Below are 17,498 nucleotides of genomic sequence, written 5' to 3' on the forward strand. Positions count from 1 at the left end.
GCTGGGGAGAGCTGCACTGGTGAAGGTCACACAGGCACTAGGCAGCTACCCCCGGGCTAAAATTCTCATGCAGACAAGGCCTGTGGGGATTATAGCAATGGAGGAAGGAACCTTGAACTGAGCTTCTGGTGGGCCAGTGATTATAACCATGCGCACTTTGGAATCCGGTGTCTCGGGTGGTGCGATCTGAAAGGGAGAAGGGGAGACAATTTTAACACAGGGGAGGGAAGCATCGGGGGCAGGTGGTTTCCTCCCCGCCCCATGCCCTGCTTGCCGTTGCTATTCTATCTTTTCCACTGCGTTAAACAAACTGGAACGGAGGGAGATCCCAGCCTTGAGAGCACCGAGCACGCAGGGTGAGCCATGCTAGCAAATTCCTGCCCGGATATAAAATCTTGGTAGGACTGGGGAGGGAGGGAGGGGCGGGGTTCTAAACTGAATCACCTCCCGAGTTCTCCAGCTCAAGGGGCATAAGGGAGACGGGCAGAGAGCTGTCGTTGAAAGTCTAATTGGAAAAGAAAATTGCTGGGAATTATACTTCAGCCAGGCAGGGCTGGGTCACTAATGGGCTACGAAGCCTTTGGTCCCCTTCTATAGGCTGCCAGACAATAGAGACTGCAACCCATTGTCATCTGGTGGCTTTCTAGAGATCGAAGTGCAATGAGTTTGCCGGATCTCAGCCCAGCTCCTAGCCGACAAAGCGTCCACATCACAGAAATCACCACCGCTGTTGACATTAATTGGCTCCATTCACGTCGGTGAGACTCAGCCGAGGCCGAGGACCAGTTGGGTGGCGGGGACTGAAAACGAAGGCATTGTGTGCACCGGGGGAAGCATGTAGTGGTGCTGCATCTGTTCTGGGGAGAAACCTTCAGAGCTGCTGGCCCAGCCCTTTTCCCCGCCAGCACTAAAAGTACGGCCAGTTGTTTGCTCAGAGCTAACCTGTCAGAAGGGCTAATCGGGGTCACCGGACCATTGGCTGCCTGCCTGGCAGCCGGCTGCATTTTACTCACTAAAGGGAAATGCCGTTTGCGGCTGCAGCAAAGCCGCCTTGGGAAGGCTACCTTGATGGAGGCGCTCGCAAATCTGGAGAGCTGTTTAATGTGCTGTCCTTTCTTGCCGATGATCGCGCCGACTGCCTGCGCGGGGATGAAGACGTGCACCGTCTCTTGCTCTGGGGGCTGCCAGCACAATGCTCAGTGTTACCATTAAGGGTCAAATTCAATTGGACGGATCCAAACAAAGCAAACTGCCTAATGTAGCGGGCACAAAGCCGGCGGGGCTGCTAGACGGGCACTGTGTGTCCTCAGGATCCACGGACCGTCTGCAGTGAGCCAAAGCCAGAGACGGACAGACACCCTGGGTGACAGCCGGGATCAAGCCCGGGACTGTCAGCAGCGAGGATCTACTCCTGCAAAGGGCTGGGAGCCTCCTGCATGGTGCAGGGCAGAGAGCGAACAACACCTTCCGGGAGGAGAACGAACCACGAATTAGTAGTGGGCTCATCTGTGCCGGTCGCCACTAGAGGGAGACACAGACACTCAGCCCGTGAGTTGCACTTTGGAAGAGCTGGATCCATACAATCATTTCCCTGATTGCAGGGAGCCCAGGGCATCAGGGTCTGCTGGTCCTTCATGTTCTCTTCTTTGGAAGGGTTGGGGGGGGGTGTCTGCATTTCATCACACATCCCAGCTGTGCCGCAGCCAACTCTGTGTTACAAGGAAGCCCAGAGGTCAAACATTCCCTTTTCGAAGGAGCTCTCCAGACCGGGCACCCAAACGGACACCTGAGCTACAAGGGAGTCTGACTGGCGTTCAACCCACGTCTCAGATAGGAGCCCTCCACATTCTTGGCCTGTAAAACCAGGCAACCCAAGCCTGTCTCTGGGTACAATAAAACCAGGCCAGGATCACAGACACAGGGCTTGGGGAATTATCACCTGAGCAGCTAGCCAGAGCACGTCCAGCCCCGTTCCCTCCCTTCCCCGCCCCCAGGACTGCCACGTTCCTCAGTGCCTAGGAGACGCTCTCCCTAAACAAGCGGGACTGAGTCAAGAAACATGGCATCTGCCTACCATGAAGGAGTTATATGGCGCTGCCCCGGAGATGCTGCTTGGAGGCGGTGGCACCGCGTTGGAAGAAGCCGGGAAGAGTCCGACAGCAGCCAAGTTAAGGCCGGGGATCAGATGAGACTGTAGCTGAGGGAATGAGAGACAGGGATAAGACGGGGAGGGAAACAGAGGCACATCATTATTGGGATCACGGGGTGGCGGTGGGGAGGAGACAGACTTGTGGGCATCAGGGACTGAACCCGGAAGTGGAACAAGCTGCCAGGGGCGGCTGGGAGACTGTTCGCCGTCCGCTGGAAGAGAAGGTGGTGACACGCCAGGCTCACCCATGCTGCCGATGCCAGCACTGCTCGGTGCACACACCCGGTTTTCTCCCCAGTGGCAGGCGGCTCCTTGGCTCCACGGCCAGGGGAGAGAGACACCGAGCCTTGGTGTCCCAAGGGGAAATGGCCCTCTTTGATACTCACACTCATGGCAGCCACGTCATTTTCGTAAGCTTCCCTCACTTTCTTCATGATCTCCTGCTCGGCTTTGCAGCAGTTCTCGATGGAGCCCTTCACCGTGATCGTCCTTTCAGGGTTGTAGAGAGTCAGATCCTGCAAACTGGAAGCAGGGGGAGCCATCAGAGAGAGAGAGAGAAAGTGTGCCGCCGGCAGCCCCGCACCCTGATTCGCTGCCGCCACGGCACAGCAATACCTGCACGGATCTGATACAACATCCAGGGCTTTGTGACTCACCTTATGGATTGACCCAGAGCCTCCAAGCTAAGAGCAGGAGCTGCTACCTGAGCTTAAGAGCCATAGCTCCCTAGATGGAGCTGCAACAGACTCACATCGTCTGCGGATCGGTACCGCTGCGCGACACACACACACACACACACACACACACACACACACACACACACACACACACACACACACAGCTACAGTTGCCTGCACAGAGAAATGAACCCGCTGGGACTCAGTTCTTCAAGAGAAGTTAAGGGAACCTGAATCAAACGGGTGTCCCACTCAACGAGAGCTGTGTAATGGCGTGTGCTCCCCCACTCTCGTTCCCCCCCAAATTCCGCTGCCTCCTCCTGTGTGTAGGTATTGCCACGCAGTTTGTTTATAGCGCTCGCCCCACTTCCCATGTGAATGCAACAACTCTACTTACGGGGTCAGTCAGCTTCACAACCCCCTTCTCCCACAGGAGGGGAGAGATCTCTCCCCCCGGACACTGCCCTTACTCTGGTACTGCCAGCCCCCACTTTCCCCCCCAGTTCCTTCCCGGTTTCCTCTTCTACCCTGCCAGGCCAGGGCTACACTTAAAAGTTATGTTGACCCAGCTAAGAGCTGCCGTCCCCCTCCACCCCACACACGCACAACACAGTTAAGCCAACCTAATCCCCGACATAGGCAGCGCTAGGTCGCCGGAAGAATTCATCCATCAGCATGGCCACTGCCTCCCGGGGATGTGGATTCACTACAGTGACGGGACAGGTTCTCCCATCGCTGCAGAAAGGGTCTACACTGCCCCAGTGAATGGGGTAATTAGCTCTCCTCAGACCAGGCTGATCTGGTAATTAGCCCCTCCTTGCCACACTGGAGCTCCAGGGACCAGAGTGCTAAAAGCTCTGCTCGGCAACGTTTCGGGGGCGGGGAGTGAGAGAGACTTACGACGAGATGGTGATTTTCGTCTCCGTGTCCTGTTCCACCTTCTTCAGGTTCCGCCCCTCTTTGCCGATCAGCCGCCCCACAAAGTTATTATGGGCCAGGATCTTCAAGGGAACCTCGTCAGCTCTTGAGAAAGAGGAAAGGGAGTGGAAACCCGGCAATGGCAGAGGTGGGGAGTGGGTGTGGCCGAGCGGGGACTTGCTAGGCCCATGGGGGAAGCAGTGGGACCGGATGGGTATATTCGAGCAGCCCATTGGCTGCATCGCCAGCACAGAATCAGGGAGTCACAGTCAGGCCCCTGATGGCCCCTCTGCTTCCAAGGTGCAGAACGGACCTCACGTGTGCGGGAGAGTCAAGACCTCCCATTTGGTTTCCCGTCGGGGCTAGTTTTCTAACGTACAGACACTGACATCTAAAGCGTGGGGGGTATCAGGCTGGGAACCGCCTTTCCCCCAGCATTCTGTGGCCTGAAGGGGCGGACCTGGGTAGCTTTGCAGGATCTCAGGTGGGTGGCCAAAAAGCCTGGTGGCCGCAGTGCCTGTGGATAAGTCCAGCCCTGAGCTGTTACCCTCTTTCCCGGACAGAGCCTCTTCAGAAGTGTGTCAAGCCCCATGAGCTAAATCCATTGGCCCCTGCAACATCCTCTAGGGAAACCCCCCACTTCCAAAGGTGCTTCTAAGACATCACAGTGCAGTGAGTCCACAAAGGGGGAGCAGGAGGGGGGGGATGAGACCTCCTGCGTACAGCCAGGAAGCTGAAAGCCTTACGTCTTGGTGTCTTTTGCCTCCTTCTGCATAATCTCCAAGATCATCTTGCAGGCCGCCGAGCAGCCCTCGGGGGTGGAATGGATGCTGATGGCTTTCTCCGCTGCTCCCGCGTTCTCCTTCCTGTGCACGTCGATTCTGCATGGGTACAAAACACACAACAGTGAAACACACACACCGGGCATTCTGCTCCGTGACCTTTGAATGGCTTGAATCCCTGTTGGCGAGTGAGGATCAGCTGGCTCGAAATCTGAGCCCTCTCTTAATCGGGTCAAGAACAGCGCAGTGCAGGGTTTGCTCAATAACAGGCTGACCTGGAGCAAGTGCTTGGGGCCGTACGGATCAGAATCTAGACTCTGAATTCTTAGGCTCCACGGCTGTCTTGGAGAAAGGTGTAATGGGAACCAACGGCTGGAAGTTAAAGCCAAGAAAATTCAACTTAGATATAAGGCACCAATTTTTAACCGGCGAGGGTGGAACAAACCACCAAGGGAAGAGGTAGATTCTCCATCCCTGGACGTCTTCAGATCAAGCCTGGAGGTCTTTACGGCAGACGTGCTTTAGTCAAACCCGCTCAATGCAGGAGTAACTTGGTGCAATTCTCTAGCCCGGGCTAGACAGGAGATCTGATTAGACGATCTAACGATCCCTTCTGGCTTTAAAAGTCTATGGTTCTGAATGGACACTGCAGGGGGCAGGGTGGGACCCCAGTTACAACCAGATGTCCTAGGAGAGGGGAAAGAAATGGGAAGGTTCACAGAGCACAGCTCACATCTGTAGGTGGGTGGCGGTGGGGAAGAGCAGTTCGGTCTCTGTCTCCATTTGCTAAGGGATGGAGGAGACAGATGCAGCCTGGGTGGGAATAACAGAGGATTGGAGGCTCCGGGATAATTCTTACAACTTAATAATACCAGTCCTTCTCCCGCCCATGAAAAATCCAGCCCCTTACACCCACATGGCCAATGCTCTGAACTCCCCCACAACAACGTGCAAAGCAGCCCTTTCAGACTAGGGGCAGAGGACGGATGGGCAGGGAGGCAGCCAGGAGAAGGCGGGACTCACTTGGACTGCGTCTGCTTGGTGATGTTGCGGATGGTGGCCCCCTCCTTGCCGATGATGGCCCCCACGTACTGCGTGGGCACCAGGAGTCGGAGTGGGATGTCCACCGGCTGCTGCTTTACGGGCGCTCCTGCGGCGACGGGCGAGCCCTGCCTGGGGGCCCCCCGTGTGCCGAAGCCGCCCCGCCGCCCGTTCTCAGGCCCCTGCATGGACTGTTCGTCGGGGATGTAGGAGACTTTCAGTGCATGGTTTTCCAGCTGGTGCCCATTCAGTTTCATGATCGCCCTGATGTAGAGAGAGAGAGGAAGAACATCCCAGGTTATCTCTGGCTCTTCTGGCCATTCATTCCCTTCTACGTCAGGTGTGACGTTCAGAGATCACCCAGTGCAAAAGGTGTTTGCAAAAGCGTTGCTTTATTCCAGTGTCCGGTTCCAACTGGCTGGGCATAACAATATGACCTTCATAGCCCCCTGCTCAGACTCTCTGTCTGGGAAGCTCAGCCCTTAAAGTCACAGACCCCAACACCACAGAAGGCACCAGAACTCACGGCAGTCAGGCCATCACTTGACTTTGTAAGTGGATGGGGGAGGTCTTTAAGCTGATCATTCTGGCTTGAGCACTATATCAATCCAAGTTATGGAATGAAAACACAAAATGGCCAGATTAATTCCTGGTATAACCCCCCCACCCGCCACACACTGAAGCTGCCCCAAGGATGAATTCTGGCCTATTTTTTAATCAATTTCTCTCGTTTTAAAAAGCTGGCTGCAGTTTCACAAAGCTACCAATAGATGGCACTACCTGCATAAGCAAGAACCATCCATGCTACAACCCCGTCTATCCAACTCTCATTCAAACATCGGACCATGTGGAAGTGTCCTACTTTACCCAGTTAACCTGAACCCCCGTTTATCCAAGAAGTCTGATACTCCAACCCCCGTGAAACGCAGGATGACCAGACTTCCTGATATTATCAGGACTTTCCTGATATTAGGGGTTTGTCTTATATAGGCAACTATACACCCTTCACCCCCGAAAAAAAGTGTCCCAATTTTTCGCACGTGCTATCTGCTCACCCTAGTGAAACGTCCCCTATAAATGGCGCCATACCAGATGTGTCTGGTTCCTTATACATGTTAACTGCCATTCAGTGGGAGATTTGCTGAGCTCAGACTGGTCGGATTATCGGAAAGAAGATAAGGAAGTGACCCAATTACAGTCTATAAAGACCTTTGTGGGGAGAAGATATCAGATACTAAAGGGTGGAGAATGGCATAACAAGAATTAGCACCTGGAAGTTAAAGCCAGGCAAATTCAACTCAGAAATAATGCACAGAATTTTTAAAGGGAGGGTGATTAACCAACGGAACAAACTATCCAGGGAAGAGGTCGATTCTCCATCTTTTGAGGTTTTCAGATCACTACTGGATGCATGTATGGAAGATGAGCTTTAGACAGACACAAGTTAGTAGGCTTTACCGTAGGGGTAACCGGATGACATTCTATGGAGGTCTGACAAGTTGATCTAAAGATCCCTTCTGGGCTTTAAATCTATGAAATCCTCCTGTTTCAACTTAAATTTAAAATGGTCTGAATCAATCGCTCTCTTTTAGGGCTTCGGACAGAACCTATCTTTGTGGCACCTTCGCAAAAGGGAAATTTAATCTGTGCAGCAGCAAGATCCCAATTCACGTCACATCAACAAGCCATTCAGAATCGGAATCATCCTTGTGCAAGTTACATTTGGCTGTTGCTTCATCGGGGACTGGGGTGTGCAATTTAAAACTCATTCATACCATAGATCTTTCCTTCAGAGGCCCTAACTCTCGCAATCTTTGGCATATTCCTAAAGCCCGAGCTCCTGGAGTCCTGTGATTAGATAAGGAATCTCAGCTTTCTTTCAAATAAGTATGTTTTGAGCCCTTGTGATTGCACAGAAATGCTTGACCACCTGACCTGAGTGCCCCTAAAGGCTCAGCAACCTGGAGGCAAAGAAAAAGAACCCCAAATGTTTTAAAGAGGCTCATGATATTTAATCCAAACTCATGATTTTGGGTGGGGGGAGGGGCTGACACTTGATTTTTGAAGGCTTGGGGTTGGCCAAGCCATTTTCTACAAAATCCTAGAGGGGCCGGGATGGGGAAGGCTTTCTGTTTGGACAAAACCAACTCCCTCCTTCGTCACCCTTAAAAGAGCACGGGGCATAGGCGCAGGTTGATTTCACTTACTGTCTGGTCTGCTCCCGGTTTGAATAGGTGACGTTGACGACGGCCGTCTCACTGTCTGTGTTCACTTCGAGCAAAACACACATGAATTAGTGGGAATGGTGCAGAAGGGCAATTGGTTTGAGGTCTGCTTTTTAAATTAAATGACTTACATTTTAAATGTAAGAACCCCCCAGAGCCTTTTTCCAGTTAGGCCCAGAGTGTCGCCTAAGACCCATTGACTTCAATGCCTAAATATCTGGGAGGATCTGGGCCATACTGCCAACCAGCTAAGGCATCTGACTGCTCAGTTCAAGCAGTAGTGGCCCACAATTTTAGTTCTAGCGGTCTTGGGTTGAATCCCTGAACCCACCATAGAGGGCTTATCATACAAACTCCCTAATAGGGATTTGAACCCCCACGGACTGCTGACACTTGGGACAAGCTGGCCCAGGTCGGGGAGGGTGGGAAAGAGGGGAGTGTAACCCGCATTATCCAGCCAATATACCAAGGCGTAAAGCTAGAGGAGAGATCGGCTTCTGTGGCCTATTCAATCCTTGACTCCTCTGCTGGTTCTTGTTCTTTGATCATCCATCCTACACGCGGGGGACCTGACCACTGGGAACAGAGATGCCCAACCCAACTTGTTTCACAAAGGACATCGAAGAGCCGTCATTACTCCAAGGAGTTTTAGTCACTACCAGATTTGAACCAGAAGGGAAAGGGTTATGGCAGTAGTCCCCAAACTTTTCCGGGTGGTGGGCGCCAGATGACGAGCCACCGAGGACCGTGGCTTGCGGACAAGCATCTGCCGAAATGCTGCTGAGAAGCAGCAACATCAAGAGGCATCACCGCCAAAATGCCGCCGAAGTAGCGTCATCAAGAGACGTCGCCGCCAAAATGCCGCCAAAAATCAGCAGCACTTCGGCGGCGACGCCTCTTGATGATGCCGCTTTTCGGTGGCATTTCGGTGGATGCTTGTCCGCCGGCCAGTAGGCGGGTGCATAGATGTGCCTTGCGCCCACGGGCACCGCGTTGGGGACCACTGGGTTAGGGTTTCAAAGCCTGGAGGTCTTTACAGAAGACGTGCATTAGTCAAACCCACTCAATGCAGGAGTAACCTGGGTGAGTTACTCCCTACTCATTCCCCATTTCCTCTCCACATGTCCTGTTACAGGTTGAGGATTTGCCAGGAACATGACAAGATTCAGAAAGCGACTGGGCGTGTATGTGGGGAACAAGAATGTCCACAGTTATAACAAACATCCGGGAGGGAATATAAAACTTCCTGCTTCAGGGCTGTAGCCCTAATGCTCTCTTAGAGACCAGGCAGAGACAGAATAGAGGGAGCAGATTATCCCACTTCTACCTACTGGGGGGCTCTTACCTCTTCCTCTGAAGCATCTGGCACTGGCCACTTTCAGACAAGACACTAGACTAGATGGCCCTTGGTTCTGATCCAGTCTGGCAAGTCCAGATTTTGGATCAGCCCCAAAAAACTTTCCTAGCGCGCCATCATAGGGAAAGTGACCGGGAGTTACAGAGGAGATAATGACAACCCATTGGTCAGACGCACTGAGTTAAGTTTGCCCCCGGTCAGAGGACCAACCCAAGGCCTATGAACATGTGACCCTCTGCACAGGATTAAATTTCACCCTCTATGAAATGACTGAGCAAAGAAGCGTTTACTTCCCAACGGCTTCTAAACCGAATTCTACTGACTCTGGAAAAAGTTAGTGTCTAACTTTAGAAATAATCTAACCGAACACACACACACTTACACACTTTCTTACCTTGTTCACAATTTTCTACAGTACCATACTGAGCTAGCAAACCATCCAACACCTATAAAAGGAAAGGGAAACTACATTACATGGGTTGCATATGACCAGACCTGGAAGATAAAACAAATCTTCAAGCAAACCCGGTTTCTCATGATCAGACGGCCTAACTTTGGCAGTTCTATAGCATGTGTGGAGAAGGCATTGGACTGGGAGTCAGAAGACTTGGATTCTATTCCTTGCTCAACCCCTGGCTTGCTGCATGACCCTAGGCAAGTCATTTCCCCTCTCTGAGTGTGTCAGTTTCCCCTCTCACCCCGTGTCTGTCTAGATGGCAAGCAGGGAGTGTTTGTACAGCCCCTAGCACAATGGTTGCCCAACCTCAGTTAGGGCTTCTTGGTGCTAGGTAAGACAAAAAAGGGGTGGGTGGGTGTCCGTTCATTCATCCAGCTTGTAGTATGAAAGCCACCATTTCCAAACATGGCCAATGATTTTGGGCACCTCCATTTCTTGCTGCCCAATTTGAGACACTTTAAAGGAGCCAGATTTTCCGAGGGCGCTTTTCAGCAGTTTCTGAAAACCAGGCCCCTTTAAGGCATCTCCAGCTGGACACCAATAATCACTTGTGGCTCTCGAAGCCCCATGGCTCAGGACTAGAAGGGATGAGTCCACCATAGGTTTTAAAGACCAGGGAAGTCAATTTGGAACTGCACCCTGACACCAACCGGGAGACAGTGGGAGTGTTGGCGGAGGGTGAAGCTTCTCATGTGCATCAAAAGCAGCCAACACTTTGATCAGGAGAAACAGAACTCGGGGAGGTCACGGAGATGGAAGATGCAGCAGTCAAGGTGATCCAAGCACAGTTTGGGTACGTCTTCTGGAGATTTTTGTACCTTGAGTTAATTCGTTACCAACTGGAGGAGCTTAATACATTTTAAAAGGCTTGTGTGGCTACTCCTGACATTTGTCTCAGGGTACAAATGTTTGTTCATCACCCTAGAGAGCAGACTAAATTCCAACCAATGAACGAGAGGTGCAAAAGGCTAGTGAAGACAAGATCAATAGATCCCTGCACGGATACAAAATTTGTATCCGCATCGGATCCGCAAACACAGACATCCGCAGATTTGCAGTGCTCTAGATACAAAATTTGGATTTGCATCCATCCGCAATCCACAGGTATAAAGCGGAGATCTGCAGATCTGCAGGGCTCTAAAGATCAAGTGTCGGTATTTAAAAGGTTTGTACGTCATAAGTCAGGTCTGCAGTTGCTCAGTTGTTTCACTCACCTCCCATCGTAACTGGGGTGGGATATTTCTTATCTGAATTTTGCGGCTCCTGAAATAAAAAGAAAATCAATTTCAAGCCCTGGTTGTTGTCGGAAATGAGGCCCTTTGCATTTCAAAATACTTCACTTCCGTACACTGAGTAATGTGCTAACACATATTTGCCCCAAAGCACTTTATGGGCATCAGTTAATCAAGCCCCACATCATTTAATGCCGTTTTGCAGACAGAGAACCTGAGGGGCAGAGAGATGAAAGTCACTCATGAAGACCATGTCTACACTGGAAACTTTTGCAGGAAAAGCAGGGTTGGTGAGGGGCATGATTTCTTTATGACATTTCTGTACCAGAAAAAACTTTGGGGTAGACTCAGTTATACGGACACAGAAGTGCTTTTGCCATTATAGATTCATAGATTCTAAGGCCAGAAGGGACCACTCTGATCATCTGTTCTGACCTCCTGCATAACACAAGCCATGGGTCTTTCCCTGAATTAATTCCTGCTTTAACAAGAGCAGATCTTTTTGGAAAATGGACGGTCTTGATTTAAAAATGTGTAGTGAAGGAGAATCATCCACAACCCTTGGTTAACTGTTCCAATGGTTAATTACCCTCACTGCTAGAAACTTCTGTCTTATTCTTGGCCTAAATTTGTCTAGTTTCAATTTCCAGCCACTGGATCTTGCTAGACCTTTGTCTGCTAGATTGAAGAACCCTCTATTATCAAATTTCTATTCTCCATAGAGGTACTTACAGACTGGGATCAAGTCACCCCTTAATCTTTTCTTTGATAAGACAAACAGATTGAGCTCCGTTAGTCTCTCAAAATAGGGCATGTTTTCTAGTCCTTTGATCATTCTCGTGGCTCTTCTCTGAACCCTCTCCAATTTACCAATACTCTTCTTGAACTGCGAAGACCAGAACTGAAAACACCAGAACTTTATGCCGGTGCCAAATACAGAGGTAATATAACCTCTTTACTCCTGCTTGATATTCCCGTTTATATATCCAAAGATTGCATTCCCCTATTCAGCCACTCCATTGCACTGGGCTCATGTTCAGCGGATTATCCACGAGGATCCCATGTCACTGCTTCCAGGATAGCATCTCCCCGCTCCTGTAAGCATGGCCTGGATTCTTTGTTCCTAGACACGTGACTTTTCATTTGACCTTTTTGAAATGCATATTTTTTGCTTGCACCCAGTTTACCAAGCAATCCAGATTGCTATTTCAGTGACCTGTCTCTTATTATTTACCACTCCCCCAATCTGTGTGTCATCTGCAAACTTCATCACTAATGATTTTCTGTTTTCTTCCAGGTCATTAAAAATATTAAATACCTTAGGGCCAAGAACCGATCCCTGCAGGACCCACTAGAAACACAACCACTCAATGACAGTTCCCCATTTACAATTAAATTTTGAGACCTATCAAAGAGTTTTTAATCCATTTAATGTGCACCATGTTAATTTTGTACCATTCTGTTTTTTTTAATCAAAATGTCATGGAGTACGAAGTAAAATGCCTTACTGAAGTTTATTACATTAACATTATTACTTTATCAACCAAATGTGTAATCTTATCAAAAAGATATTATGTGGATTTGAGAAGATCTATTTTCCATAAACCCAAGTGGATTGGCATTAATTTATATTACTCTTCTTTAATTCTTTATCAATTAACGCCGATATCAGCTATTCCATTATTTTGTCTAGAATCACTGCCAGGCTGAGAGGGCTGAAATTACCCAGGTCATCCCTTTACCATTTTTAACTAGTGGCACAACATGAGCTTTCTTCCAGTCCTCTAGAACTTCCCCAGGTTTCCAAGACTTATTGAAAATCAACTAACAGTCCAGAAAGCTCCTCAGTCAGCAATTTTAAAGCACTTTAAAGCAAGTGATCTGAACCGGCTGATTTTAAAATGTCTAACTTTAGCAGTTGCTGCTTATCAACCTCCGTAGCGATTGTTGGAAAGTATTTCATTGTCGTTTAATATGAATACATCATCTGACTTTTTCCACAAGACAAAACAGAAATATGTATTGAACACTTCTGCCTTTTCTGACTGTTCACTGTTCACACTTTGGTTTGTTTTTTTTTAAATGATCCAGGGTACAATTAGCAGAAAAATGATCCATCAATATATAGTTTATAGAAAATCTTGAAGGAAATGAAGGACAGGCCCAAAACGAAACCTACGGCTTCAAATACCTCAACGCTTGTGTCGTTCGGAATCTGGACCTAGGTTCCCAATACTTTGGCTGGAGTCCACCTCTACAGAAAACTAAAATTTTATCCATCTAAGGCTGATCCCAAAAGCCAAACTGCACTGTAAGGCCTGATCTACACTGGGGGTGTGTGGGGGGGTGTCAATGTAAGATACGCAACTTCAGCTACGGGAATAGCGCAGCTGAAGTCGACGTATCTTATTTCAACTTACCTCCTGTCCTCACGGTGCGGGATCGACAGATGCGGCTCCCCCCCGTCGAATCCGCTACCGCTGCTTGCCCTGGTGGTTCTGGAGTCAATGGGAGCGCGTTTGGGGATTGATATATTGATCCCCGATAAATCAATCGCTACCCGATCCGGCGGGTAGTCTGGACATACCCTAAGTAAGTGAGGTGGAATCCCTGGAGGTCATACAAGACTGAGGGGAATCTCTACACAGGGGTCAGAGGAAAGGACTATAAACCATGCTCTAATTTTAATGCTTTAGAAGAGAAAATATTTTTTTTTTAAATTTAAATCACACGTTCGAGTTGAGAACAGGCCACTTCTCCAGTCACATCTTGGCTCTTTCTAACCTCGAGTTCCCAAAATAGAAAAGAATCTTTTTTATTTCAAAGCCAAATTTACCTCACTGACTCCCACTCCGACGCCGGCCCCTTCGCAACAGCTGTCACAAACAGCTGAGATGAGCGCAGCACTGAGGGGCTCGATGGGCTTCCTGACGTTTATTGCAGAAGGGAGCGGAGGGCTGAGGCCACTGGTACTGCAGTGAAACGCGTAGACACGCGGCTCTTTGGAAAGCTACTGATGCATAGATTGTTACCTAATGTCAAATTCTCAGGAATGGTTTCAGAGTAGCAGCCGTGTTAGTCTGTATCCGCAAAAAAAACAGGAGTACTTGTGGCACCTTAAAGACTAACAAATTTATTTTAGCATGAGCTTTCGTGAGCTGCAGCTCACTTCTTCGGATGCATAGATTCTATGCATCCGAAGAAGTGAGTTGCAGCTCACGAAAGCTCATGCTAAAATAAATTTGTTAGTCTTTAAGGTGCCACAAGTACTCCTGTTTTTTTTCCTCAGGAATGGGGTTCCCCTCCCCCGTGGTTAGATTTAATCCCTTTAAATCACCTACCATCATAAGATGGCTCACAATGGACCAAATCCCGGGTGACGCCGAGCACCCTATACCCAGGCTAAGGGGAGGTGAAGGTATGCAGTTGTCCCATGCTCAGTGAGCGATCTGAACTACAGCACACAGATCCAAATTGGGAGTCCACCCCATTCAGCAAAGCCCTTAACGCTCATGCTAAAATTCAAGCTTCAATGGGATTTAAGTGCATGCTTTAAGGGAGTGATCCAGCAAGAGGAAGGATGGTTCATTGGTTATGGCGCTAGCCGGCGACTTGGTTCAAGCCCCTGCTCTGCCACAGATTTCCTTTATGACCTTGGGCAAGTCACTTGTCTAGGTGGACAGTTAATGCTCAGCAAGCTGGGGTATTAATCTATGCCAAGCAGTGTGCCGTGCACTCTGTGTGGGACCCTGCTGCCACGCTCTAAAAGCTTCCTACTGTGCTTTGCTCTACTGCCATTTGAAAGGGACGTGAGATCAAAGCATGCAAGGGAACCTCTAGTAAGCAGTGGCAGGGTCCCCACAGGCAGCTAGCGAGCAGCAGGCTAATGCACTGGCGATTTTCAACCCCAGCCTTACTGTTCTCTGTGCCTCTATTCCCCAGCTGTGAAATGGGGTCATAGCACTTCTCTCCCTCTCACCGGGGCGTTACGAGAATAAAAGCTTGTGAGGTGCTCTGACACTACACAGTGGGGGCCATATCAGTCCGTCACATCTGTAAGCAGCCGCGTTTCCACTGATGTCGGTGGACTTTCGATCATGTCCCAGGTGCTTTGCTGAATAGCATGGAGCTAAATGCAGTGCTGAATGCCTTAGGCAGGACGCACACCAGGAGTAGTTAAGGATGCATTTAGCTTTTTGATTTTATTGTCTTTCGATGTAGAACAATAAAAAGCTGCCATGTGTACCGGCCCTGGGGGCCTGGCTATTGATTTGAAATTACCCAACCAAATACTAGTCAAAATGCTCCCAGAGAGCAAATATTAGGTTTGCGCATGCAAATGTGCTGAAAGCATGATATAGGTTATGTTCATATATCCAGGGAATAGAAACCCTACTGTGTGACTTGCGATCGTAACTGTATCTATCGATGTGTCCACCATGGTGTTTGAGAGCTCTTCAACCAACAGAGCTCAGCGAACAAGAGAAAGTAAAGGGAATTGGTTAAATCTGGTTGGCTCATTCTGAATTATTAATAAATTCCAAAAAAAATTGCGGTAGAGTTTTGCAGACAATCCCCCAAATCAGGATAAATAAAAACCTCTTGGGCTTCGTTTTTAATCTGAATTTTTCATTAAATATATTTTTCCTTTTTAAAAATAAACCTATTTAAAATCCAGTGTGAAATTATGACAACCTATATTAAAGTCTAAATTTACTATAATTTATTAAAATCATTTAAATTAAATAATAATAATATTCAAGTAGTGCATGTTAACTGCTGATGTTTTAAAGAAAGCCAAACCCACTGAACTGGTAGAAATCATTCGTTAAGCACCTGGAACCAGAGAATTTGTTGAAGTGCTAAACCAGTTTTTGACAGCAATAGCTTCTTCCGCAGGTGCAGAGAGAATATTTTTTACATTTTGATTTATTCAACTTCTCCAGCTCAATGACTACTTCGTTCAAAGTTGAGAAATTGACTGGAAGTTGAAAAAGCAGGAAAACTTGTTTTTCTTTTCCAATCTATGAATAAAAATGAGGTGTGAGAGGATGAGATCTACTAGTTCTAAAAACTTGAAGGACAGGATGACCAGAACAATCCATTCAATTCACTAAATACAGATCCTCTTTGTTTCATATAGCAATTAGTTTTAAATACAAATCATGTTTTGACAAATATACTCTGATGTATCCAGCACATTAAAGATTGTTTTTGTTAGTTAAATAATCTATTTTAAAATGCTGTTATATATTTTTAATTCAATTCCAATTTCCATCCAAATACAGCTTGACACAATTCAAGAAGGAAAAAAAAGGAATCATCTAGTAAAGAAATGTAATATTCACCCTTTTTCTAACATAAAATGTAAAAATTAAGAATAAATGTATGTGAAGCTATATAATTGCTTAAATAAATGTGTATATATTTTGTGCATCTTCCTAGCTAGCAAAAAGAAGCACACTATTTAGTGCAAAGGCAATGTTTAGTTGCAAATCAACATGTTTTTAATGGATACCAACCAATGAGAATCAGCCTTTCTTTAGGAAAATAACTAAAAAGTACAAATGCCAAAGAAGATTAAAATTGGATATTTAAATCAAGGTTTCCTGCTTGCCAATTTCAATCACTTTTGATTTCAATCGATCCACTCTGCCCCAAAAGGAAGGCAAAATGGAGAGCCATCAAATTATTTCATTATGAGTTGTTTGTTCTGCTCATATAGTAACATGCAGCACCACCACTCCAATAAGCTCTATGCTTGGGTGAGTTTCATACCATGCCCAAAAGGTCAAAAACTCGGACCCAAGCGGCATGACTTTCAAAGCTCAGAATTCCCCAAGACTAAGAACCCCCTAGCTCTTAGCATCCAAACGTCCAGATCTAGGAAACGGTTAGCTTGCACATCACTGCGAATTAACTGTCTTGGCAATATAAGGAGAGAGGATTGATTTCCCAGGTAGCTGACCCCCTACATGACTCAAGCGCTCAAGAGCAATCAGTCCACTTACTGAACTGCATCCAGAAATGACCTGGAAAGTAGTGCCATCCTGGGAACATTTCACACCAGTGCATCAGCCAGCCAGCAAGTCGGCCAGTGTGTTCTAAGACACCGGCAGCTTCCAAGCGATTTTCAAGCATTAGCTTTACTGAACCTCCCCGACGCTGGCCTATGATCCACACCGCTAGAAAAATATCCATTGCCTGCCCTGGCACAGAACTATTCAGGGGGACATTTGTACAAATCTATCTTATCGTAGCCGATGGCATGTTCTGCGTTAAGGAAACCTGCAGCAGTGTAACAAAAGATCCACTTTAGGAACATGGGGGCCTTACCCTGCTTTCGTGCAGCACCATTCACCAGGGCACAGCAGCTGCATTAGATAGCCAAGGCGCTTCTATGGCTGCAGTATCTGAGCACCTCGCAATCTTCAATGTAGTAGCCTAACACCACACTCCTGTGAGGCCAGGCAGTGCTATTATCCCATTTCTGAGGGGACATTAAGGCACTGAATGATTAAGCAATTTGCCCAAGGTCACACTGGGCGTAGATAACCAAGGAGGGAATTGAACCTAGGTTTCCCCAATCACAAGCTCACAGCCTAACCACTGGAGCATGCGTCTTCTATTTAGGAAGCTGTTATTGTAAACAGGGCCTAC

The 17,498-nt window shown here is 48.1% G+C and overlaps 1 protein-coding gene across 2 annotated transcripts in view; it reads right to left on the bottom strand.

Moving 5' to 3' along the window:
* IGF2BP1 (insulin like growth factor 2 mRNA binding protein 1) overlaps window positions 1-17,498 on the bottom strand; it is a 60,805-nt gene that overhangs the window by 3,874 nt on the left and 39,433 nt on the right. For both annotated transcript variants that reach the window (XM_039516995.1, XM_039516993.1), the window contains 10 exons: window positions 10,821-10,869; window positions 9,544-9,595; window positions 7,775-7,838; window positions 5,550-5,831; window positions 4,491-4,625; window positions 3,727-3,849; window positions 2,536-2,671; window positions 2,075-2,197; window positions 1,065-1,181; window positions 112-186 (listed from right to left, as the gene is read on the bottom strand). In XM_039516995.1, the coding sequence (XP_039372929.1) occupies window positions 112-186; window positions 1,065-1,181; window positions 2,075-2,197; window positions 2,536-2,671; window positions 3,727-3,849; window positions 4,491-4,625; window positions 5,550-5,831; window positions 7,775-7,838; window positions 9,544-9,595; window positions 10,821-10,869 (1,156 nt within the window). The remainder of the gene's footprint in view (window positions 1-111; window positions 187-1,064; window positions 1,182-2,074; window positions 2,198-2,535; window positions 2,672-3,726; window positions 3,850-4,490; window positions 4,626-5,549; window positions 5,832-7,774; window positions 7,839-9,543; window positions 9,596-10,820; window positions 10,870-17,498) is intronic.

The sequence above is a fragment of the Mauremys reevesii genome, linkage group 27 (genome assembly GCF_016161935.1).
Source record: "Mauremys reevesii isolate NIE-2019 linkage group 27, ASM1616193v1, whole genome shotgun sequence".
NCBI lineage: Eukaryota > Metazoa > Chordata > Testudines > Geoemydidae > Mauremys > Mauremys reevesii.